The sequence below is a fragment of the Carlito syrichta genome, unplaced genomic scaffold, assembly GCF_000164805.1.
Source record: "Carlito syrichta isolate Samal-C Ts95f unplaced genomic scaffold, Tarsius_syrichta-2.0.1 Scaffold306742, whole genome shotgun sequence".
In the NCBI taxonomy this organism is placed as follows: domain Eukaryota; kingdom Metazoa; phylum Chordata; class Mammalia; order Primates; family Tarsiidae; genus Carlito; species Carlito syrichta.
Window position 1 is genome coordinate 21,670 of NW_007250838.1, and position 27,163 is coordinate 48,832.

The window sequence follows — 27,163 nt, forward strand, 5'->3', positions numbered from 1 at the left end:
TGAGAAGGAGTGTCTAGGGTCAAAGAATGAAACGCAGGCAAATGTGATGGCATGGAAACCCCTGGAAGAAAGTGTTTCAGGAAGAGGGTATGGTCAGCTCTATTGAATGCCACAGAGCAATCAAGTTAGGTACGCCCAGGGATGTGCCCACTGGATTGAATTTTGTTGTGGCTCTGACAAGGTTAGCCCCCTTCTCCCTCCTTCAAGTGGTGGAGATGTAAGCCTGACTTGCGTGTGTTGAGGAGAGAATGGGAGATGAGGGAGTAGACTTAACGCTCTCAAGAAATTTTGATGTGAAACAGGTATCGGGCACGTGATGAAGGGAAATGCAAGATTTTTTTTAAAGGTAAGAGATACTATTTCATCACTTGTTATGCTTTTCGTAAGTGTAGGTCAGTCTATTCTTAAAACCTGGTTCATTCATTCATTATTCAACAAATATTTTTGAACAGCTACTGTATGCAAGGCACTGTACTGAGTACATGGAGTGGGTACATGCTCTTCTAAAACATATCTAAGACATTGCAGGAATACACACAAGCACATAGAGATCACAGTACAAGGTGACGTGCACTGCAGGAGAAGGAAGACTTGGCACTATGGAAGCGTGGAGTAGGGGTACCTCACCCATACCTGGGAAGTCTTCCCAGAGGAATTATTCCTAAGCTTTGACCTAAAAGATGTTAGCAAATGCGCAGGATGAAGATGAGAAGATGCTGTAGGTGGTGAAGGCCAGAAGATGAGGCTGAACATGGCACATTCAAGGAACTGGATGTTCAGTGGGACTGAGGCTTAGAGCTTGAAGGGGAACGTGAAGAGATGAAGCTCAAGGGTCGATAAACATACAGGGGTTTGGCATTTTTCCTAAAACCAAGGAGAAACACCAGAAGGATTTTGAGCAGGCTGTACCATGTGGTGTAGTCTTTATTTTTTTGTTTTGTACTTTTTTGAGTCAGAGTCTCATTCTGTCGCCCAGGCTGGAGTGCAGTGGCACGCTCATGGCCACCCCAGTGTCAACCTGCTGGGCTCAGGCGATCCTTCCACCTCAGCCTTTCAAGTAACTGGAACTACTGTACAGGCATGCACCACCATGCCTGGCTAATTTTTTGTTTTATTGTAGAGATGAGGTCTCGCCAAGTTGCCCAGGCTGGTCTCGAACCCTTGAGTTTAGGCACTCCTCTCACCTCAGCCTCCCAAAGTGCTGGAATTATAGATGTGAGCTACCATGCCCAACCTGAAGGAGAATATTTCACAGAAGGAGCAAGTAGGAAACAGTGTCAGAATTTTTGAGATATCCCGTAAGTACTGAGACATATCCATTGGGTTCAGCAATGGGAATATTGCAAGTGGCCTCGTTGATGATTAGGTAGAGTAGTTGGAGCAACCCAGCTTACAGAGGGCTGAGAAACTAGTGGTAGGTAGGGAAGTGAAGACAGCGGTGCAGACAACTCTTTCAAGAAGGTTGAGTTTGAAGGAGAGGTGAGAGAGAGGATGATGCTGGAATAGCCACAGATTTGACATTTCACCTGATTTTTAATTGTAATGAAAAGAACATGTATTTTTGTTTTCTTTTTGTTTGTTTGTTTTTGTTTTTGTTTTGTTTTGTTTTGAGTTGGAATCTCACTCTGTCACCCAGCCCCGACCTACTGGGCTCCAGCGATCCTTCTGCCTCAGCCTTCTAAGTAGCTGGAACTACAGGCACGCACTACCATGCCCAGCTAATTTTTGGTTTATTGTAGAGATGAGGTCTCGCCAAGTTGCCCAGGCGGGTCTCAAACCCGCGGGCTCAGGCAGTCCACTCACCTCAGCCTCCCAAAGTGCTGGAATTACAGGCTGAGCCACCGAGCCTGGCTAGAACATGTATTTTTGAATCAGGCACATGTGAATTTAAATTTCTTCTTCACCAGATGTAGGATTCATAGCATATAACCCAAGACATGGTAGGGTTTCCATAGATGTCTTATTGACAGTGAATGAAAATCCATCACTTCCTGATAGCTACAGTTTTCTCATTTATAAAATACCTACCTGACCACTTCCTTGGCAAGCTTTCATGAAATAGAGTCATGGTCCCTTACCTGGGGGTGTCCCACTTATCTCTGGACCCGACTTGCTTTAGCAAGTCTCCCTCCATGTGTGTCTTGGGATACCCATGCATTATAATAGATGTGTATTGAGATGCATTATAATAGATGTATATTGAGATGCATTATAATAATATCTCAGAGCTTATTATTTCATCACTGTTTTTTGCCAGGCCCTTCTCCTTTCCTTTTGTTGTCTCAAGAATAAGCCACACGTGTAAATCAATCGAATTGATTTAGAGAAGTTTCTCTCCAAGTGAGGTGTGTGAAGCCCTGAGTCAGAATTTCTGGGAGCTGGAGCCCAGAAACCACCTCAACAATAACCCTGCATAATTTGCTGGCCATCCAAAATGCCCAGATCTTGGATTCATAACCACAGCACAAGTTTCTGCAGAGTGGTCTGGTTCCCTTGCACTCAGAAGTCAGAGGTACAAGGGCTTTAGGCTCACCCGTCTTGATTTTCAAAAGGAAAGCATTCAGTTTTCTGTGGTAGACAAAAGATAGCAAGGACTAACACTTATGTGCTAAAAGAAATGCAGTTATTTCTTGATCTCTTCATTCCACAGATATTTATTGAGCAACTCAGATGAGTTAGAAGAGTGTGAGAAAAAGAGACAAGTAGCACCCAGATTCTAGACATCTTATCTATATTGTGGACTTGTTTTCATGTGCTAGAAATACAAGATTTGCCTACTTAGAAAGCCCAGAGCTATGTTCCAGTGCAGTTGGAACAAAAGCCTCAGTGTAAGAATCTCAGGTGTTTGCACGAGGGTGTGGTCTATTCATGTGGCTACACGAAGCTGTGTGTTCCACATGCTGCAGGTAGAGGTCACGGACTGTGTGTTGTTTATTTTCCCAGGAAACTCAGTATGTAAATCTCTGCGTTGATTGGGGAAAAAAACCAACAAAGCCCGGCTCCCTTCTTCTCCTGCCATTTAACCATTCATTCCATCAACATTTTCTGAATTCCCACAGCATGACAGGCGCTGTGTTAAGTGCTGGAGGCAAAATCAGACATGGCCCACAGGCTAATGAGCAGGCAGATGTTAATCAAATAATTGCATAGATATTAATTACTCATATTTTGGGGGCAGAACAGCTTTAAAGATATAATTTGAGCACTTTGGGAGGCTGAGGTAGTAGGGAGGCTTGAGCTTAGGAGTTTGAGACCAGCCTGGGTAATATAGTGAGACCTTGACTCCACAAAAAATAAAAAAAAATTAGTCAGGCGTGGTGGCGCATGCCTGTAGTCTCAGCTACATGGGAAGCTGAGGTGGGAGGAGGGCCTGGGCCCAGGAGGTGGAGGCTGCAGTGAGCCATGATCATGTGTATTGCACTTTGGCCTGGGCGACAGCGTGAGACTCTGACTGAAATAAATAAATATGTATACAAATAAATACATTTATAAACAAACAAATAAAAAACAAACTATAATTTGAGATAAAATTCACATGCCATACCATTCACCTGTTTAAAGTGTGCAACACAATAGTTTTTAGTATGTTCACAGAGTTGGGCAACCATCACATTTGATTTTAGAACATTTTTGTCACCCCAAAAAGAAATCTGACCGGATGCCGTGGCTCATGTCTGTAATCCCAGCACTTTGGGAGACCAAGGCAAGAGGATTGCCTGAGTCCAGGGGTTCGAGACCAGCCTGAGCAACTTGGTGAGCCCTCGTCTCTACAATAAATCAACAAATTAGTTGGACATGGTGGCACATGCCTGTAGTTCCAGCTACTTGGATGGCTGAGTCGGAAGGATCGCCTGAGCCCAGCAGGCTGAGGCTGCGATGGCTGTGAACTTGACACTGCACTCCAGCCTGGATGTCAGAGTGAGACTCTGACTCAAAAAAAAAAAAAAGATCCCAGACCGTTCAGCTGTCACTCATCCCCAATCCTGCCACCACCTCTGCCCCTCCCTGAGCCCTAGGCAACCACTTGTCTACTTTCTGTCTCTATAGATATAAATGGACTCAGAATATGTGGCATTTTGTGATGGGCTTCCTTCACTGAGCATGATGTTTTTAAGATTGATTCATTTTAGCCAGGCTTAGTGGCTCAGCCTGTAATCCCACGCCTTGGGAGACTGAGATGAGTGGACTGCCTGAGCCCGTGGGTTCGAGACCTGCCTGGGCAACTTGGCGATACCTCATCCCTACAGTAAATCAAAAAATCAGCCGGGCGTGGTAGCGCATGCCTGTAATTCCAGCTACTTGGAAGGCTGAGGCGGAAGGATCGCCTGACCCCAGCAGGTCGAGGCTGCGGTGGCCGGGAGCGGCCACTGCACTCCAGTCTGGGCGACAGAGTGAGACTCCAACTCAAAAAAAAAAATTGATTCGTTTTATTTGTATAGATTAAGTACAGTCTGTGCCAGGGATTGACAGACTTTTTCTGTTTTGGGCCGGGTAGGAAATATTTTAGTTTTTGAGTGCCATATGACCTCTGCTGTAAGTTCTCAACTCTGCCACTGTTTCATGAAAGCAGCCACAGCAGTGCATAAGCAAAGGAGTGTGTGGTTATTCCAATAAAACTTTATTTACAAAAACAGTCAGCAGGTCAGATGTGACCTGTGGGCTGTAGTTTGCTGATCTCTGATCTAAGTCAATAACTAACAGCTAACAACTCTGTGAAGTAGGTACTGTCTCTCCATTGTAAAATGAAAAGACTGGCCAAGGTTGGTGACTTACTTCTGTAATCCCAGTGCTTTGGGAGAGGTGGGAGGATCACTTGAGCCCAGGAATTCAAGACCAGCCTAGGCAATATAGTGAGACCTCATCTCTACTAAAAAGCGTTAGCCATGTGTGGTGGCACACGCCTGTACTGCCAGCTACTCTGGAGGCTGAGGTGTGAGGATCGCCTGAGCCTAGGAGTTCGAAGTTACAGTGAGCTATGATTGTGTCACTGCACTCTAGCTTGAGCAACAGAGCAAGACTCTGTTTTTTTTTTTTGAGTTGGAGTCTCACTCTGTTGCCCAGACTGGAGTGCAGTGGCCGCTCCCGGCCACCGTAGCCTCGACCTTCTGGGCTCCAGTGATCCTTCTGCCTCAGCCTTCCAAGTAGCTGGAAATACAGGCACACACTACCACGCCCGGCTAATTTTTTGATTTACTGTAGAGATGAGGTCTCGCCAAGTTGCCCAGATGGGTCTTGAACCCGCGGGCTCAGGCAATCCACTCACCTCAGCCTCCCAAAGCACGGGATTACAGGCTGAGCCACCAAGCCCTGCAGACTCTGTCTCTTAAAAAAATAAAAATAAAAAGATAAGGAAACTGAGGCAGACAGCTAATTCGCAAATATAAGGATCCAACATTGGTATCCTGGCTCTAGAGCCAGTGTTCATAACCTTGTCAATGATTACAAATTGAACTCAGTGCTACCTGGGGAAGAAATCATCCCCCTACCCCCACCTCCACCTGCTCGCAAACACACTATGAAAGCAAATATAGCACTTGGGTGACTCGGGTTTGTTCAGGATTCAGCAACTGCGCTGAGATCTACAGGTGACTAGAAGTTAACTAGGTGATGGGAGCAGGGGTGGGGGTGGGGTACAAAGGCACCTGTGGCAGCAGGAACACAGCTTGGAAAGGCCCTGAAAGAAGGCGGGAGTGCTTGGAGCCTGGCTGTGGGAGGCAGCAGCGGGCACCAAGGCTGGAGATGTCCTGGCTAGGACCACACGGGGTCTAGTAGGCTCTGTTAAGGATTTTGCTCATGATCCTAAGAGCAGAGAGGCACCATCTAGGGGTGAAAAGAGTAATCTGGCTAGCTTTACTATCTGAAATGAGGGACAGATTGGAAGGGCATACATAGAGCTGGCCTGGGTTGCCATGGAAGCTTTCCAGGCCAGAGCTATGAGGGGGCATGTTGGCAGGACTTACACGAAAAGGGATGGGATATGTCAAGGATGGTGGTGTCGGCCTGGTGCAGTGGCTCAGCACTTTGGGAGGCCGAGGCAGGCAGGAGGGTCACTTGAGGCCAGGAGTTCTGTACCAGCCTGGGCAACATAGTGAGACCCCCATTTCTATAGGAAGAAAAAAAAAAAGGGTGGGGAGAGATTTTGGTATCCATTCCATGAGATGGGAACATGGAAGAGGACCTGACTGGTGAGAGGTTGGTAGAGTATGACTTCAGTCCTGGAATACTGAGGTTGGCACGCATGTGTTATCTATAGTGACAACATATATTCTCCGGGGTGGGGGGGATATATGGGAAATAAAATTATTTTTCGGTAGAGAAGTGGTTGTACACTGTACTCAGGAGTTATGTTAGCCAGGGATTATCTCCTAAACATGCTTTCCTGGTTGAGTAAGCGAGAGCTCAGCCTTAGTACTATTTATTTTCTTTCCTTATTGTTTGCTTGTTAGCTTCTGGTTGGTTGCAAGAAAATGTGTTGCAAATTGTCCCCCTCCTTTCTTCCTTAGTTAAGTCTCCCCTTTTGTAGTTAAGTAACAGACTTTTTCCTGTTTATTCTTCAAATATTTTAGGCTTTTATTATTTTGATTGTGCATGTCTGTGTGTTTTTATTCTCTTAATTTGTTTCCTTATTTCTGTTTGTTATCATCTCCAAGAGAAACAATAGAAGAGGTGGCCTTATATTTTTAGTTTCCTTTGTGTGGATGACAACTTGATTAGGGTTCTTTGGGATGGCTGTTGGAACACATGGCTGATATGTGTTGCATCATTGTCCGAATTTAATTATCATCCCTAGTGTGTCTGTCCTAGCTAACAGTGAGTGGGCGGTATTGTTTTCGGGACTGGCAATAGGGTCTCATTAGTACACAAGAAATATATATTTGGTGTCTGCCTCTGGTTCCTGACACAGAACTCCTAAAACCCTTGTAGGTTCCTGAACCATAGTGATGCTAGGAGCATCTTTTGTTTTAATATTGGTCTTTGGCTCTGATTTCTGACGCAGAGCTCCTAAAGTCCTTGGAATTTCCCGGGTGGTGAGAGTGTCTTTTGTTCTAATGAGGCAACTCTTGATGGGGTTCTGGGTAGCTTCAGAATGGGAGCTAGGAACCAGAAAGACCAAGCCATGATTATAAATTTGGAAGGTTCGAAACCCGCCTGGTCAGCGAGACCTCATTTCTACAATAAATCAAAAAATCAGCCGGGCGTGATAGTGCATGCCTGTAATTTCGGCTACTTGGAAGGCTGAGGCGGAAGGATCGTTGGAGCCCAGCAGGTCGAGGCTGCGGTGGCCGGGAGCGGCCACTGCACTCCAGTCTGGGCGACAGAGTGAGACTCCAACTCAAAAATAAAATAAAATAAAATAAATTTGGAACTTTCAGCCCCTGCCTCCTATCTTTCAGAGTGGGGAGAAGCACTTGAGATTGAATTAGTCATCTATGATGCCTAATGTTGAAGTCTCCATCAAAATTCCTGAAGTGCAGGGTTTGGAGACCTTCTGGGTTGGTGAACACATTCATGTGCTGGGAGGGTGGCATGTCCCAGCTGTACGGGGATAGAAGCTTCTGTGCTCGAGACTCTTCCGGACTGTGCCCTACATACCTCTTCATCTGGTCTTTCATCTATATCCTTTATCATTATCTTTTATAACAAACCTGCAAACATAAGTGTTTCCCTGAGTTCTGTGAGCCATCATAGCAAATTGTGACCTGAGGAGACGGTCCTGGGAATTTCTGATTTATAGATAAGTTAGACAGAAATGTGGGTAGCCTGGGAACCACCTACCTGCGATTGGCAGTCTTGTGGGACTGAACCCTTAACATGGGGGATCTGTACCAACTCCAGGTAGTCAGTGTCTTAATTAAACTAGAGGACACCCAGTTGGTGTCCAGAGGGTTGGATCCCTGCTTCATGGGAGGGAAAATCCCACACATTTAGTGTCATAAGTGAATTATTAGGAGTAGTAGTACATAAAAGTGTTTTTCCTCCGGTAATGTTCCCTTTTTTTCAAGACATTTTTTTGGTTGAAGAAATTGCTCAGAGTTATTAAAACAGGGATTAGGATAAGACCTAGTATAACTGTTGCCAGTAAATTCTTTTTCTCTACACAGTAAGTCAGTTTGATCTCCTTGTATTTGTCTGTTTTGTGTTACTATAAAGAAATACCTGAGGCTGGGTAATTTAGAAAGGAAAGAGTTTTATTTTGGTGTTTGGTTCGGCCTGGTGCCAACATCTGTTTCTGGTGAGGCCTCAGGAGGCTTACAATTATGGCAAAAGGTGGAGAGGACACAGGCGTGTCACATGGTAAGAGAGGCAGCAAGAGGGAGGGGGTGACGGTGCCAGTCTCTTTCAGACATCAGTTCTCGCATGAGCTAACAGAGTGAGGACTCACTCATTTCCTTGAGAACGGCACCAAGGCATTCATGAGGGACCTGCCACCATGATCCAGTCACCTCCCACTAGGTCCTACCTCCAACTTTGGGAATCACATTTCAACATGAGATTTGGAGGGGGCACCAATCCAAACTATGTCCATCCTCAATGCTTCTGACATGTCCTAAGTCTTTCGGTCAGCAAATAATTATTGAGGGTGTGTTCTCTACATGGCCTGTGCTGAGGGAATGCAAAAACACAAAAGCATGAGGTTTAACTTCAGAGTTCTCATACCAAGTAAGCAAGAACCCACAGACAGTATATAGCTAACAGTACATGAGTGACAATGGCTCGTTACCATAGATAGAAAAATACGGTTAGGCTGTACAGATAGCTATACTTTCATAAAAATATAGATAAAATCATGAGGATACTGTTCTACAACTTGCTCTTTTTCACTTAAGAATATATCCACATCAACACATATAAATAAATATCTGCTTTTTAAAAAAGTTGGCTGTATTTTTCTTCCTTTCTATATTTGGAAGGGTTATGATCTCCTGTTAAAAATGTAACTTATAGTGTAGCAGATGCTTTTTAATTCTAAGTAGTATACCCAAATCTCTGCTTTTTTAAATGATCATCTTAAGAAATGAAGCTATGCCATGTATCTTCATTTTATGTACATGCACATACATTCATTCATTCATCAAACATTGACTGTCTTCTACTTGAGAGGTACTATTCTAGGAGCTAGGGACCTAGCAACCAACAAAAACAAGTCCTTGCTTCTAGAATTTATTTTCTTTATGTGTTCAATCTAGAAGGATTCACAGGAAATGATTGTTAATTAATGCTATTTCTGAAGAAGAGAAATGAGGGGTTAGGAATAAGTCAAGATTAACTTTTGATTGCTGTTTTATATCCCTATTTACTCTTTGAAAAAAAATCTTTAATTATTTTATTTTTTTAGAGACAGGATCTCACTCTTTCACCTAAACTGGAGTTCAGTGGCCCAATCGTAACTCACTGCAGCCCCAAACTCCTGGCCTCAAGTGATCCTCCTGCCTCTACCTCCCAAAATGCGGGGATTATAGGTATAGGTATGATCTTCCATTCTCGGCTGAACATTTTTTTATGAATATTACCAATACTTTGTAATAGCAATAAGAGGAAGAAATGATCTAACAAAGTGTTGTCAGAGGTCAGAACCAGTGTAGATTATTTCTATTTCAGTTTAGGGAAAGGGACTTTTGAACAGGGTAAGTCTTTTTTTAACAAATGTCGATCTAGTGCCCACGTCCTGGGTGCAGGGGTTTCCATGAATGCAGAGAGAGAGTGAGACAGGGAAGAGGGACCCTTCCAGAGAGCGCACAGCATGCAATGCAGAAAAGGGCAAGACTTAGTTGGGGAATTACAAATATTCTAGTTTGGCTGGAGAAATAGGATGCAAGTAGAGAAGTCGTGCAGCCAAATTACGAATGACCTAGAATGTTAGGCTAAGGAGTGATTATTTATTCAGCAAGTAATTAGGGAACGATTAAACAATTGTAATGAGGAGAGCGAAAGATCAAATGATTGAATCTGGGGCCATATGTAGTAAAACCTGTTATGGAAAATCCAATCATAGAAGCAGAAGAGAAATTTCTGGATAGAAAGAGGTTTCAAGGCTTCTTTGGTCATCTCATGATGAAGAGAACATCCTTGGGTGCCACGTTTTAATCCTTCAGTGCTCTGTGTTTAAGAAAGAACGTAAACTAGTGATTCTTAGCTTGGGGTAAATAACCTTGAACTCTTACTACCGGAAGGACTCAAGGAGTCAACATTTTCGATGAACTTCTGTGAAACTGGACCTTGCTGAGACTTAGTAGCCATGGTAGTTTTATAATGAGCTTTAAAATGAACTTAAAGTCCACACCCTTTCATTAGCTTAACTCAATTTGTTTTCAGTTTAGTGCCCTTCTGGCTAAGGATTTGAGTTACTGGCTCACAAAAGGCTGCTTGAATAAGAACAACTCGGAGATTAAATGCATTTTGATGGTAATGACCCCTAGAGAAAATCGTTGCCTCCTGTGTCTCATTTCTCAAATTAAGTCCAAAAAGGTTCAAGAATGATAAGCAAAGATACTTATGTGGGCCAGAATAAAATTCACTGACCACGTTTGCCTTCATTATGTATATTTATTTGCCTTAAAAATCAGGATAGAGAATTTCCTATTCTCCAATGCTTAGCATTTTTACAGAAACTCATCAGCGTAATAGATTGTGTTCTTCTCTTTATTTCTTTGCTCTTTTTCTATCCCTAACATCTACTGATTAAAAGGTCCTTTTTTCTGCATGCCATTCTAAGAAGAGTTTTATTAAGTTGCTTTAAGCACGTGGCTCTCAATTATTTTTTTCTCCAATGGGTCAGCCTTTGAAAAGAACAAAAGGTGACTTATCCCGCTGTAGGGTGAGCGATTTGGCTCTGGTTCCCTGGGTGAATACTGCTATTCAGGAGTGAGGCGGTGTGAAAATGTGAGAAAAGTGTGTCAAGGGATAAATGGAATGGCACATACGAAACCATTTAATTGAGCTGCTACAAAGGTGTTTAATTGCACCTGGGACATCTTTGTTTGCCATTAAGCAAAGGGTCCTTGTTGCATTGAAAGAGTTCTGCTTTCCTGGATGAAGAGGCATTCTCTGATTTTGGACAATAAATTAAAAGCCATGAAGATTCCTTTCCAAATCTTTTTCTGAAGATTTCATTTGTGCACTGTTTCCTTGGCCAACAGGAGAGTACCTGTGGCGATTTGGCTTGAGTGCTTTTCTTATTGTTTTTTCCCTTTGTTTCTATTAGAGCTTAATCAAGTTAGGACAGGGATAACTTCAGATTTTCTTTAGAAGAGTTTTAGTTATTTTAAATTCAAGTTTATGTCTCTGTCAGGAGATACTCCTCAGTTCAGTCTTAGATTGCTCAAGGTGCTCTAACTTGAACGATCCAGCTGGTGCCCTGATTTTGCTGCCTGTTTTCTTACCCTTGGAAAGTTCACAGTCCCAGTCAGACCCTTACAAGACCCTTTTTGTCTAGCATCATGTAGAAATGAAAAGTTTCTCATCTCATTTGGAAATGGATCAAAATGGCTGAGGCTTCCAGGTGGCCAGGGAATGCTAAAACTCCCTAGGCACATGGTGTTCTTTTTGCACTTAGTTTTGTGCTACATTTCACTTCCTCTAAGATTATTTAATGGTGTCTCCCCCCAGTAACTCCCATAGAGTTAGTATAGACTCTGTGTCTTGTACTGGCAATAATCTTGATTAGTTTCTTATTCACACTTTATCACTTAGAGAAAAATATCTCTCTCAGTTCCTTAAGGATAAGGAAGATAGTCATCTTTGTTTTTTTTCCTTGTTTGTTTCATCATTATTTTGAATTTCTACTTTATTGTTAGGAATGGCTGGTCCTCTCCTGGCTTTTGCATATGACCTCAATTAATATACATTGTCACCCGATCCAAGAATCATTAAAACGTGTTTTCTAGTTTTTCTCTATTGAGAAACAAAGTTAGCCTTTGATGCATTGTTTTTGGAAAGTGTCAATATATGTTTAAAAGTTATTCTTTTATCATCTACTGATACTAGGGGAAAAACTGAAAACATATCTCAAAGATGCTAGGAGATTCAGTAAAATTTTGAATAATAGGATAAAATTGTGGTTCTTTGGAATTCTTTTGTTAAGTGAAATTTATACGAGACAGCAATAACGCTCAAAAGCTTAAATTATCCAGTTGGCTTGTCAGAACTCAATTTAGTTCAGCTAACAATTATTGAGCATCCTATGAAGTGTAAATCACCAGGCTATAATGAATTTAAACTGGTAATGCATAAAACATGAAACAGATTTAAAAAGGAAAAAAATTCCATTGAGATTCAGTGCAGCTCTAATCTCTAAAGAGTCATAATACTTACTAAACAATTGTAAACATCCTAAAATTCTGTTTCCACAGCCAGTCCTTCTTGTTCCTCAACCAGAGCTTTCCTCTACTTCAAAATTTTTTGAGAACCTAAATTAGATGTCATACTCCTACACACATCATAGGCCAAATACCAGTGATTTCAGTTCATTATGACTGTGTTAGATAGAAATTAATAAAGGAGAAGGAGACAAGTCAAAGGAAAATAATGTAGTAGAAGATATGCTGGTAACCCTAAAAGAAAAGACTGTCAACTTATAAAGGTAGATTTGACTTCAGTATAGTAAACAAAATATTAACAACAATAATGGTAATTAACATCATTGCTATTTCAGCGAATATGTATTTAGGACCTACTCAGGGCCTGACTCTTCTAGGTACTTGAGACATATCAAAGACAAAATGTCTTTGCTTGTGTGGTGCTTTCATTCAGCAGGGAAGAGAGTGGGACTTTGAAAGTAAACATACTCCATAAATCACTTACCTGGAATTGAAAAATAATAAGTTGGCATGGAGGCTCAACCTGTAATCACAGCACTTTGGGAGGCTGAGGCAAGAGGATTGCCTGAGCCCAGGGGTTCAAGACCAGCCCGAGCAACTTGACAAGACCTCGTCTCTACAGTAAGTCAAAAAATGAGACGGGTGTGGTAGCCTGTGGTTCCAGCTACTTGGAAGGCAGAGATGGAAGGATTGCCTGAGCCCAGCAGGTCAAGGCTGCGGTAGCTGTGAGTGTGCCATTGTCCTCCAGCCTAGGCAGCAGAGTGAGACTTCAACTCAAAAAAAAAAAAGTGATAAATGTTGGGGGGGTGGGGAGAAGAATGAGACCAAAGAGAAGGGAGTAGGAGTTGGGGTGTTAAGTTTGAGATGGAATGGTCAAGGTAGACCTCACAACCGAGGTGTCCACTGAGGAAGTTCACTTGTGGATATCCATAGTAAGAGCATTTCTGGAAGAAAGGACAGCGAATGCCAATGCCCAGAGGTGGGAACGGACCAGGAGAGTTTGAGGAAAATAGAAGGCCAGAGTAGTTGGGGCAGTTGGGGCGGAATGAGCAAGTGGGAAGCAGCAGAGTGCCGATGGCTTTAGCTGTCGAGGGGAGTGACGTGAGGAGCCCTCACTGGGTTCTGAGCAAAGGAGCCCCCAATCCGAGTGAACACTGCAGCGGCGTTACTCTGGGACCAAGAGGGCCGAGCATTCACCCAGAGGTGGCCGTGAGGAGTGAAGACTAGTGGCACAAGGGCTTGCAAGAGACAGTTGCAGGGGAGACCGTGTTCTCAGAGGAGAGCCAGGCTTCAGTGAGGGCAAGAAGGCAAAACCTCCATGCCAGAGAGGGTGCTGGGCACGAGGGGTTGTTGCTGATGGTGTGCATGATTTCTTCATTATTAGACGGGTTTCAGGAGTTAAGGGGGAGGCGGGAGATGAGAAAAATTGCGGGACATGCAGAGTCTTGTGGGAATTATAGGGAGAGAAATGACAGGGACACGAGAGTCTGGAGTGTGTGTGTGTGTCTCTGCATGCATGTGTGCTTGTGTGCATGTGTTGTATGCATGCATGTGCATATGTGTGAATTGTGCATGTGTGTGCAGGTGCATGTAATTATGCATTGACTAACATAAGCAGGGATAAAGGCCACAGGGAGATGACACCTGGTGAACTGGAGGTCGATGGTGGCGAGGCTGTGAGCACTGGGCCCAGAGCAGTGGGTGTCTGGGCCTCTGTTTAGCCTTGTCCATCGGGGTGATGAGGTCCGGGTCAGTAGAAGCTCAGTCCTTGTGTGCAGGGCTACTACCCCTTGGTTAAGACCTTGGATGTCTGCTGAAACTGAGGAGTAGCAGCCTGGGGGAGGCATGGTGTTGGTGTGGGGGCTGCTGCTGCCCAGATGGGGAAGGGGCGAAGGGGTGGTCTACGCTGAGTGTTCAGGTCTTCTGCGCAACTCCTGCCTGGTTCATAAGAAATCAGAGCCAGCACTGCTGTGGGTTTACTGTGTGCAGAGTCTGTGCTAGTCACGTGAAGTGAATCGTTAGATTCTCACTACAATCTCTAGAGGCCAGTGCTTATGACTTGTTATACAAGGACAGTGCTCAAGGTCCCACAACTGTTCCATAATGAAAGCTGAACTTGAACCCAGGTCTCTGACTAATTACAGCTCATTAACAGTTGATTCAGTGGCAATATATTCTCCAAGATAATTTGTCAAGACTTCACTGCGGTTACTTTATGTGTTTTTTCTAACATCTTCGAATGCTCTGGGGTTATTGTAGTGCATGTCTTTGGCTTAGACTCCTCCTGCTCATCACAATACTGTCAAGACTGTGTAGTCGTAATTCTTTTGTCAATAAAAAATATAAAAAAACAATTTTTCTTGTCAGTGAACCCATGGCTTTAGAAAAAAAATCTCATATCAATGAGCTATTTCTAAAACACCACTTGGATGAATGTCTAAAATTTAGACTAAGTCTGAGAAGGTTTGTAAGCTTGTGAAACGCATGCGCATACCCAGAGTGACAGACCTTTGAAGCTTTGGTGTGTTCAGAAGGTTTTGGAGGCTTCTCACTTTACAACTTCTGTTGTCCTTTCTTTGGTAGCTGAACAGGAAGACACTCAGAAGAAAACCTTCACCTGCTGGATAAACTCACAGTTGGCCAAGGTAAGGGGAAAAAAAGCCTCCAAGTTATAAATGCGTTTGTTATCCTCCCTGTTCCATAAGTTTTGGCCCCAAGGAGGCCATTGCAAAATGATACTAGTGACAGGTAAAAGAATGTGCTAAAAGTAACATTGATCTTGCTTTGATGTGTTTGTTATTCTTTCTTTCTTCCTTTTTTCTTTGAGTTGGAGTCTCACTGTTGCCCAGGCTGGAATGCATGCTCACAGCCATCACAGCCTCGACCTCCTGGGCTCAGAAGATCCTTCTGCCTCAACCTCCCAAGTAGCTAGAGCTACAGGCGTGTGCTACCACACCTGGCTGATTTTTGGATTTATTGTAGAGACGAGGTCTCGCCAAGTTGTCCAGGCTTGAACTCCTGGACTCAGGCAGTCCTCTCACCTCCATCTCCTGTGCTTGGATTACAGGCATGAGCCACCATGCCCGGCTGTTCTTCTTTCTTAACACACAAAAAGGGTACTTTTATTAAGGATACGGGATAGTGCTATAAAAATATTTAAAGTAGTAACATTTCTTTCATCAAATGAAATAATAGCAATGACAATATGAACAATGTGTTAGACACTGTCCTAAACTCTTCATATGTAATGATGATGACACAGAAATGACTTCACATCACCCTATGAGGTGAGGTCAATTGTAGTATTCCTGTTTAAAGGTCAAGGAAACTGAGGTAGAGAGAAGTTAGGCGACTTGCTCATGGTCACACAGCTTTTAAGAGAGAGTGCTAAGATACAAACCCAGGCAGTCAAGACCCAGAGGCCTTGATCGTAATCACTGTGCTATCCTCCCTCAGTGATGCCAAGTGCCTTGAATAACCCAGATGCACAATAAATGAGCCTCTTCTCACTGGCCACTCACACTGTTCCCTGTCTGTCCATCCCCACACAATGCTTGTAATTCTGAGAAGGGGTAAACACAAAAGCAGGTTACTCCAGAAATGTAATCTGCTCTCCAAGTGGGTCACTATGGGCTGTTTCTGAATGTTTGCAATGCCACTTCTACGCACAGGTTTTTAGCTCTCAGCAGAAGGAGTGTTGTGTTACAGGAAATTTGCCGTGAGATAAAGTCCCTCCTTTCCTTATCATGTTTTGATATGAATCTTTGCATGTTCTCTATCATTCTATTAATTAAGAAGAAAACCACTCCTTAATAGCTTTTTCAAAGATACAAAGCACATTTATGAGATGCTTAGGGGTATTGTGTTTTTGGACCAAAGTTGGAATAGTTATTTTTCTGTGACCTTTTACAGCACAATCCTCCCTCGGTTATATCAGACCTATTCACAGACATTAAAAAGGGACATGTCCTCCTGGACCTGTTAGAAGTACTTTCCGGACAACAGCTGGTAAGATTTTTCAGTGACACAAGTGAGTGTCTTTTTTGTTCATTTTTTAAAAAATGTATGCAATATTTCTGAGTAATTTATTTGCTTGAATTTCACAGCCTCGAGATAAAGGATCTAATACATTCCAGTGTAGAATCAATATAGAACACGCCCTGACATTCCTAAAGAACCAATCAGTAAGTATAAATTTCACTTGAAAATTCATAGGAGAGATTGGTGCTAAGGAATCCTTTCTCCTTTTAACCTGCGTTTCTTATTTTTCAGATCAAACTAATAAATATTCATGTTACTGATATCATAGAGGGAAACCCATCCATTATTCTTGGCTTAATTTGGACAATTATACTGCACTTTCATGTAAGTAGTTTGATGATAGGAAAATTATTTCTACTCTAATTACCGCAGTATGAAGTAAGCGTAAGGCAATGTGTGACTTGATGCTAAATTCAGTCCTGAGTGTCTCCCATAAATAGGATCTCAGGAAAACGGGAACATGTAAAAACTGCCATATTTGTTGCTGTTTTTTTAATGGAAGTTGACTGCTGTATTATCATGATATCCTGAAATACCCACAATAGCAGCATCCATCAGAACAGAAGCTGCTGTGGTAAATGTTTGCTTATTATTATTTGTTTATTACAGCAGAGGAAAAAGGAGGAAGCTTCTGGAGTAAACGCTTGAAATCTCACCCTCTAAACTTTGTGAAATCCCTCCATGACTGAGGACCCCTGTCCAGTCTGAATAATACTGCAACAGCCCTGCTGTCCCCAAACTTTCTCATAGATTCACTTCATTCCACAGATATTTTTGAGCACTCACTATATGCTAGCTCTTTAACTATGACACCAAGATGTAATGACAGTTATAGTCCTGGCTTTATGAAATATACGATCAATAAATATCTTTTTTTCAGACCTAGAATTCTGACTTAGTGCAGATTTCTGCACTACCTAAAAAGTCTCACTTGCTATTTTATCATTTTAAAAATAACTTTAAAATTATGAACAAAGCAAATATTTCTTTTAGAAAAACTAGAACATAGCATAATTAATTTATATAAAATTAAAAACATGCAATACCAGGCTATATACTATTTCTGGATACATACATTTGTAGTTACAATAGAATCACATGCATAAAGATGGTGACAGCTAAATTTAGGGTTGCATTTCTTTTTTTTTCTGGGAAGGGAGAAAATGGGATCAGAGGAGGAAAGACAGAAGGCTTCAGCTGTATCTGTGATTTATTTATTTAAGAAAATCTGAACCAAGTATGAGAACATGTTAAAATGTGATAGTTCATGGGCATTTATCAATTTTTTCCATACTTTTCTGGGTATGTGAAATATAATTTAAAAATTTTAATACCGATAATAAAAAAATAAAAATCATCTATAATCCACTACTCACATATAACCACTATAGATAATTTGGCATATAGTCTTCATGATATATACAGCAAGAATTAATATATGTTTGTATTTTGCATAACTTAAACAAAATAGGGTCATGTAATCCATAGTGTTTTCAGCCTGTTCTAATAAACATCTTTCTAAATTTATGTATTCTTTAAGGAGGCATGGTGTTTCATGAATGCACTGTCATGTAAAGCACTGTGTTTCATGAATAACTAGAAAGCTCATGATTATTCATGATTATCAGTAATTTCAAATAAGAGTGCCTTTAAGATAAAGACTTTTCCATATAATCTTAATTATTTCCATGGACCAAATTCTTAGAAGTGGAATTGTGCCATAGGGTTTGCAAACTTAAATCTTTTTTTTCCCTTTGGTTTGGCTTGAAAATGTTAAGTAAACTTTTGTTGATATCTAACACACATAAAGAAAAATGCACAGGTCTTAAGCATAGAGATTCATAAATATCCATAAATTAAACACACTCATGTAAACACCACTCCAGATACAAATATAGAATTTGTTTTTTTTTTTGAGTTAGGGTCTCCCTTTGTTGCCCAGGCTGGAGTACAATGGCACCATCACAGCTCACTGCAGCCTCGTCCTCCTAGACACAGGCAATTCTTCTGCCTCAGCCTTCTGAGTAGCTGGGACTACAGGTGCATGCTGTCATGCCCGGCTAATTTTTTGATTTTTTTTTTGTAGTGACAAAATCTCACTCTGTTGCCCTGGCTGGTCTCGAACTCCTGGGCTCAAGCAATCCTTTCACTCTGGCCTTCCTAAGTGCTGGGACTACAGACTTGAGCCACAACCCCTTGGCAAAACTATAGAACTTTACCAGCATCTCATAGTACCCTAGGTCCTTCTTCTAATCACTGTCCTCTACCCTAAAGATAAACCACTTTGATCTCTATCACTGATTAGTTTGGCATCTTTAACTCCATTTGAATTACAAGTGTATTCTCTTATAGACACTATATACTCTTATATACACTATGTACTCTCTTATAGACACTATATTCTCTTATAGACGCTATATACAAGTGTATTCTCTTATAGACACTATATTCCCTTATAGACACTATATACTCTTATAGACACTATATACAATAAGTGTTTGACTTATTTCACTTTATATCATGCTTGTGAGATTTACCTTATTGTAGCAAATATCAGTAACTCGTTCTTTGTCACTGCTGTGCATGAATATACCATTGTGTGAATATACCACAACCCATTTACTATTCTGTAATTGACGTACATTTCTTTTTGTTGCCTGTTTCCAGCTGTTATGATTCCGGCTGCTGGAAACACTTTTGTATACACTTTCCTTGTACAAGCCCTCATTTCCATTGTGTGTATAACTAGGGATAGAGTTGATGAGCTTAGGGCATGTGCCCTGAAGCTTTAGTAGATACTGCCAGTATGCCACAGTAGTTGTTCTCATTTACACTCTCACCAGAGTTCAAGAGTTCCTTGCTCCAATTCTTGCTAATGCTTGGAATTTAATTTTTTATTTTAGCTCTGTTGTGTGTAGTGATTTATATAAGTTTTAAAATACATTCCATGTAAAAGTCCTTTTTTGGATAGATAGCAAACAAATAATTTTTCAGACTCTGTGGCTAGCTTTTTTCAATCTTTTTTATTTATTTTAATTTTTATTATAAAGATGTGGGTACATTTCAGGATTAGGTATATAAACATTGATCATGCAGGTACCCTTGCTGATGAGGTATGCCCCTCCCTCCCCTAGCAGTTTCCCTCAACTGCCAGTCCCACCCCCCCAATCTTTTAATGGACAGACATAATTTCAGTGTAGTTTGGATTCATACTCTTTTTTTCTTTTTTTTTTTTTTCTCTTTTGAGTTGAGTTCTCTCTCTGTTGCCTAAGCTGGAGGGCAGTGGCACAATCATGGCTTACCCCCGCCTTGACTTCCTGGACTCAGGCAATCCTTCTGCCTCAGCCTTCTGAGTAGCTGGAACTACAGGTGTGTGCCACCACATCTGGCTAATTTTTTTTATTTTTTGTGGAAACAAGATCTTACTATATTGCCTAGCTTGTCTTGAACTCCTGGGCTCAAGTGATCCTCCCAGTTCAGCCTCCTAGGGTTACAGGTGTGAGCCACCATGTCTGCCCTGTTTTGTTTTGTTTTGTTTTTTTAGTTGGAGTCTCACTCCGTCGCCCACACTGAAGTGCAGTGGCACACTCCCGGCCACCGCAGCCTCAACCTGCTGGGCTCTGGCGATCCTTCTGCCTCAGCCTTCCAAGTAGCTGGAACTACAGGCGTGCACTACCACGCCCAGCTAATTTTTTGGATTTTATTGTAGCGATGAGGTCTCGCCAAGTTGCCCAGGCGGGTCTTGAACCCGTGGGCTCAGGCAATCCACTCAACCTGCCAAAGTGCTGGGATTACAGGCTGAGCCACCGAGCCCGGCTTGCCCTGTTTTCAATGATGTCTTTTCCTTTGCCAGTATCATGAAGATATTCTCTTAAGTTATTTTGTAAAATTCTGTCCAATAGAACTTTCTGCCATAATGGAAGTGTTCTGTAGCTGCACTGAAAAAAACACTGGCCACTAGCCACTTGTGCCTGCCGAACATTTGAGATGTGGCTAGTATGGCAAAGGAACTTAATTTTAAATTTTATTTAATTAATTTAAATTTAAATCTCCCATGTGTCTAGTAGCTCTCATAATGGACAGCACAGTTCTACAAAGGTGAATTGTTTTCCATTTTCCATTTAGATCTATAGTCTTTCAAGAATGAACAGATTTTGTGGGTATGTTATATTGAAACAATTGAAATGTACTTATTTCCATGTGACTATTTAGTTGACCCAACACTGTCTGTTGAACAGATCAGCGTTTTCCTACTGTGACTGTGGTATCACCCTCACACATCAAGTCACCTTGTATGTGTGGCTCATTGCCAGATGATCTTTTCTGTTTCCTTACTTATCTGTGCACCCGTAGTATACTATATTGATTTTGGTAGCTACATAGTAAGTCTTGATATCTGATCGTGTAAGTTTCTGACTTGTTCTTTAAGATAATCTTGGCTATGCTTTGCTTTTTGCATGTCATGTACATGTTATAAACTTGTCAACTTCCACGTGAATGCACAGACACATACATGCACACAAAGTCTCCTGGGATTTTGTTTAGGATTGCATTGAATGCATGAAACATTTTGGAAAAAATTGACATCTTTAAAATATTGCATCTTTCAGTCCTTGAATATAGTATTATCATTATTCTGCTCAAAATAGTTTCTAATTTTTATTACTATTTCTCCTTTAATGCATGGATTATGTAAAAATCTGTTGCTTAATTTCCAAGTATTTGGGGATTTTGTCAGTGGTATCTTTGCTACTGACTAGAATTTCAATATGGTCAGAGAACATATTCTGGGTGTCGTTAGTCCTTCAGTATTGCTATGATTTGCTTTATTGGCTCAGCATGGTCAGTTTCAGTTTCAGTTTTGGACACCCTTTAAAGGAGCATTGGTTCTGCCATCTTATGCTGATCAGATCAATACCAATCACATCAAGTTTGTTAATTGTGTTGGTCACATCTATTATTATTGATTGCCTGGTTATTCTGTCAATTACTGAGAGAAATGAATTAAATACTTCTATGTTTGTGGATGTATCTTTTAAAGTTTCAGATAGCTATTATCCTATTGCCCTCTAAAAAACTTGAGCCATTTGTATGTTTACTAGCAATATAAAAATAGTCAATTTCTCATCTTTTTTTTTTTTTTTTTGAGTTGGAGTCTCAGTCTGTCACCCAGACTGGAGTGCAGTGGCATGCTCACGGCCACCACGGTGTCGACCTGCTGGGCTCAGGCTATCCTTCTGCCTCAACCTTCCAAGTAGCCGGAACTACAGCCATGCACTACCACACCTGGTTAATTTTTTTATTTATTGTAGGGATGAGGTCTCGCCAAGTTGCCCAGTCTGGTGTCGAATCCGTGGATTCAGGCAATTCTCTCTCCTCAGCCTCCCAAATTGCTTGAATCACTGTGCCTGACCAGTTTCTCATCCTTTTACATCACTGAATATTGACTTTAATTAATTATTTTGCCTGTACAATATAGTAAAAGCTATCCTTTTCAGTATGTATTTTGAGTTTTATAACCACTAATATGGTTGTTTTTCATATATTTAATGGCAATTTTATTTGTTTTCTTGGGTCTCATCTATCCATGTGTCTGACTATCTTTGTTTCTGCATATATGCTTTTTCTTTTCTTTTTTTTTTTTTTTTTGAGTCAAGATCTCATTCTGTTACCCAGGCTGTAGTAAAGTGGCTGAATCATGGCTTACCCCGCCTTGACCTCCTGGGGCCAGATGATCCCTCCACTTTAGCCTCCTGAGTAACTGACGCATGCTACCATGCCTGGCTAATTTTTTATTTTTTGTAGAAACGAGGTCTTGCTATGTTGCCCAGGCTGTTCTTCAACTCCTGAACTCAAGCAATTCTCCTGCCTCGGCCTTCCAGAGTGTTGGAATTACAGGCATGAGCTACTGTGCTTGGCCATTTGTTTTTAACGAATGTATTTCAGTTAATCCAGTCTCTACAGATACTCCAGACTGGGAACTCAATTTAGTTCAGTTCAATTTAGTTTGACAGGTACTGAGCTCCAGGGACGCGCTCTGTTAACCCTTTAGAGGGACAAGTAGATGCTCGCTCTCAATGTGGGATGCATCCCTGGGTGAGGGAAAGGAGCCACCCAAGGCCAGACTGGAAAAAAAGCCAAAGTGCAGCCAGATGGCAAATGCTATTCTTCAAGGGTTTGTCCAGTGTTCACTTCACCAGGAGTAGAATGTGACTGTCATAAGATACTTTTCAGGTCTTATTTTGTCCCAATGCTGGTAACTTCTGCTTCCGTCTAAGTTAACTATTACTATGCCTTCCGTAGATTGAGGAGCTTGCCCGGACTCTTTCTTGTGATTACAATCAGACATCCCTGGAGGCTGTGAGTGTGGTTGACTCATCTCCTACCTCAAGTCCTCCAGCTAAAAAATGCTCCAGAGCCCAAGCAAGATGGCAGATGTCTGCAAAGAAGGCTCTTCTTCTGTGGGCTCAGGAGCAGTGTGCCACGTAAGTAGCTTGTTGTGACCAGAGGAGGCATACAAGGAAGCCGACTTTCCACCCACACACCTCCCTCTCATACAAGAACATTCCTACCATCCGCTTTCCTCCCAGTGAATCTTCCAAATGTGGATCTGTGAGCTCAGCCACTTTGGTTTCGAAGGCCAGAAGGTAGTATCACTGGGTAAACAGCTCACCTCCACCTGCTGTGTTTAGGTAGCCCATGACTACATGGAAATAAAGTGGTGCTTACATATCCTTTGCTCTAGGTACAATTCCCTGATGCATCTGAAAGGTGGGTTTAGGTTTTAAAAGTTTCACCACAATATGAGCTCTTTAAAAGACAGGACTATATCTAAATTGACTATACATGACCTAGCATAATATGAGTTCATGGCAAGTGCTCCATAAATGTGTTTTGAATGAATGAATTAACAAATGAGTGACTAAGTAACAAATACATAAAAGGATATTTTGGAGCTGTATATGATTACCTTAAGAGACCTCAGATCTCATTGTCTAGAAACTCAGCTCAATTAGGAAAGAAAGAGACAAGAGAGCATGCTTTTTTTTTTAAAGTAGGGATAATGGGCTGGGCACGGTGGCTCATACCTGTAATCACAGCATTTTGGGAGGCAGAGGTGAGAGGATTGCCTGAGCCCAGGGGTTCAAGATCAGCTTAGGCAGCTTGGTGAGACCTTGTCTCTACAACTTAAAAAACAAAAAAATTAGCTGGACGTGGTGGTGCGCCAGCTACTTAGAAGGCTGAGGCAGAAGGACCAACTGGGCCCAGCAGGTCAAGGCTATAGTGGCCACAGCCTGGATGACAGAGTGAGAGTTCGACTCAAAAAGAAAAAAACAAAGTGGGAATAATGAAGGGAAGATAGTTCTCATAATTTCTTTTCTACAAATAAAGATGTTTTCTGCTCTTGGGAGGCATTTACTTTTCTATTTTAACCAATGACTGAGATGGGGTTTAGGAAAAATAAGGAATTTAGATGCAGGCAATCTCTCTACTAGAAGGACTGTAGCCTTTGTAGCATTCAAAAGGCATTCCTTGTCACAGCATAGTGTTCTTGTGTAAACAGAGGCATGAATATGTTGCTAAGCCCTTTCAGATGAAGGATTTCTGAGTAAGTCCTTCCTAATGAGAGGCTAAGATCCCGTTTAATTTCAGTTTCTTGAATCATAAAACATGAACAACAATAATATATCATAAAGTTGTTGTGTGTAATATAAGACCTAATTTATTTTTTGAGTTTGTTCTCACTCTGTCATCCAGGCTGGAGTACAGTAGCACCATCATGGCTCACCACAGCCTCAACCTTCTGAGCTCTGACAATCTTTATGCCTCAGCCTCCCAAGTAGCTGGGACTATGCCTGGCTTATTATTATTATTATTATTATTATTTTATTTTTATTTCATTTTTTGTAGAGGCGAGTTCTCTATGTTACCTAGGCTGGTCTTGAACTCCTGAGCTCAAGCAATTCTCCCACCTCGGCCTCCCAAAGTGCTGGACTTACAGATATGAGCCACTGTGTCCAGCTAAGACTTAGTTTTTTAAAGCTTAAAAAACAGTTTCTAGACACAGTAGGCACCACATGTGTATTTGCTAAACAACACAAAAATCATTGATGACTAGGCAGTTTATTACAGTCATAGTTGAAATATTTTTTTCAAAATAAACAGGAAACCCAGGCCATTAGGAGTAGACTATTTCCTGAGTAGCTTTTATCATTTGATTCATACCTTAAAATAGTGCATTGAATGTCTTCAAGCTTTTTAAGGAATGTTTAAAGAAACTATAGTTCTGGAATATCTAGCAACTATAATCTTTTATAATCTTTTACTGATCTTGATCAACAGAGAATAGTGGTTGTGCAATTTAAAAAATATGTATATGAAGCCCCTCTTTTATGCCAGGCAGCATCTCCGGGGTCAGTCTACTGTAGTGCACGAGAAGGGCCAGGCGTTTGCCCTCAAAGGTCCACATCCTAGTGGGGAAAGCAGATGAAGAAATAGAATTACAGTTGGCAGCAAGATTAGGAAGGACTTATGATAGGTCAGGAAGATGGAGGGCAGGGTGACTGTCTCCTTTGGTGTAGGTCAGGCATGTCCAAGCTGCGGCCCATGGGCCACATGCAACCCAGAACAGCTAGTGATGGGCCCCATACAATCTTTCTGCATCTTGTGTTTTTTAGCATTTAGTTTCTTCGTGACCCCATGCGTGGTTCCGTTTTTGAAGTCCACAATCACGCCTTATTCATGACATCACTTTTTGGCAGCACATAAGTTTGTGATCAGCTGTTTTCAATGATGAAGCACACAAAGAGCAAAACTTGAACAAACATTTCTGATGAGCACCTTAAGAGCTCACTAAAAATTGGGACTACTTCCATCAACCCAGAACTGATTGATTAGTTTTACAAAAACAAGGTCAAATTTCCCACTAGTTTTATATTGTTCTCATTTTTCTAAACTTTATAACAAAAGATATATTTTAAAAAGTCTTATTATGTATATATACCAACTGTGTTATGTAATATACGTGAGGCCCAAGACAATTCCTCTTTATTCAGTGCAGCCAGGGAAGCCAAAAACTTGGACATTCTCGGTGCAGGTGGTCAAGGAGGGTCTTGCTGCAGAGGAGACTTGGAAGTGAGTTCTGAAGGAGGGGGCTTCAGATATACAAAGATCTGTGAGAAGGAGCCTCCAAGCACAGTGACCAAGAGAGTGTCTGTGGGAAACAAGAATGAGGTGGTGTGGCTGCAACACTGCAAGAGTGGAGATTTAAGAATGGGAGGCGTGGTCGGGGCCAAATCACACAGGACCTTGATGGCCAGAGTGAGGGGTGGTATTCTGAATACAGTGGCCAGCTAATGGCGTTTATATTTATAGTTTTGTTTAAATTGTGATAGAATATACAGAAGACTTACCATTTTGACCATTTTTATGTGTACAGTTAGTTCAGTGATACTGAGTACATTCACATTGTTTTGCTACCATCACCAACTGTTCAACGCCGGGACTTTTTTCATTTTGTGAAACTGCAACTCTGCACCCAATAAACCATAATTCCCCACCACCCCCTCCCTCAGCCCCTGGCAACTGGCATTCTGCTTTTCTGTCTCTATGAATTTGAATACTCTAAGTACTTCATATGTGTGGTATCATGGTATTTGTCCTGTTGTACCTGGCTCATTTCACTCAGTACAGTGTTTTTTTAAGTTCATCTATTTTTAGCATGTGTCAGCCTTTCCTTACTTTCTAAGGCTGCATAATATTCCATTGTGTTTATTATTACCACATAATTTGTTCATCTGTGATGACAGGTTTTTTTTTGTTGTTGTTGTTTTTTTTTATAGAGATGTGGTCTCACCAAGTTGCCCGGGCTGGTCTCAAACCCACCAGCTCAGGCAATCCACTCACCTCGGCCTTCCAAAGTGCTGGGATTACAAGATAGAATCTGACCAAATGACAGGTTTTAAGCAGAGGAGTGACAAAGACTATCTATCCAGTGAGCTACTGGTCATTGATTTGATACAGTGTATGACTGAGTATCTTTCTCCCACTGAAAAAGAAAGGAAACTATTTCCTCCAATGAAGGGCCTTCACTATATGTAGGGATCTAAAGGTGGTTTTGAGCCAATACGTGGTTAAAAGAAGAATATCAATCTTGAGCAAGTATCCTTTTTGCCTAGAGGGCTTTTAGAAACATGGGTTTCAGGCCCAACTCCACAGTTTGATTTAGTAGGTATGGGGTCAAGCCTGAGAGTTTGCATTTCTAACACCTGCATGCCCAGGTGATACTGATGCACATTTTGAGAACAAATATGCTGTGGATATTTTGAGTTTTATCACACTTGGCATTTCCCTTTAATGTGATCATAAGATTAAACGAAAACTTTTATCTTAGAGTGGTTTATAGCATATATTTGAGTCACTGAATTTTAGTTATTGTTGAATAGAGTGGAAGTGTTTCATATATTATTTTTAATTGTATTTACCATGTTGTCCTTTTGTGACAGGTTTGAGTCTGTCAGTGTGACAGATTTTAAGTCAAGCTGGAGAAACGGGGTGGCGTTTTTGGCTATCATTCATGCCTTGCGACCAGACCTGATTGACGTGAAGAGTGTGACGCATAGATCCAACAAGGACAATCTAAAAGAGGCCTTCAGAGTCGCAGAACAAGAAATGAAAATCCCCAAATTGCTGGAGCCAGAAGGTAAAGAAGCTTCTTTCTTTTTAAAACAATCTTTACAGTTTAGCATGAAGGTGATTTGAAGACAGTATCTCTATGTAAGGAAATATAACAGTATTATATTTTA

The 27,163-nt window shown here is 41.5% G+C and overlaps 1 protein-coding gene across 1 annotated transcript in view; it reads left to right on the forward strand.

The window, feature by feature from the left end:
- Positions 1 to 27,163, forward strand: part of SYNE2 (spectrin repeat containing nuclear envelope protein 2) — a 317,000-nt gene that overhangs the window by 12,511 nt on the left and 277,326 nt on the right. The window contains exons 2-7 of the mRNA XM_008063321.2: positions 14,901 to 14,962; positions 16,230 to 16,325; positions 16,424 to 16,501; positions 16,590 to 16,682; positions 22,662 to 22,843; positions 26,864 to 27,060. Of these exons, the coding sequence (XP_008061512.1) occupies positions 14,901 to 14,962; positions 16,230 to 16,325; positions 16,424 to 16,501; positions 16,590 to 16,682; positions 22,662 to 22,843; positions 26,864 to 27,060 (708 nt within the window). The remainder of the gene's footprint in view (positions 1 to 14,900; positions 14,963 to 16,229; positions 16,326 to 16,423; positions 16,502 to 16,589; positions 16,683 to 22,661; positions 22,844 to 26,863; positions 27,061 to 27,163) is intronic.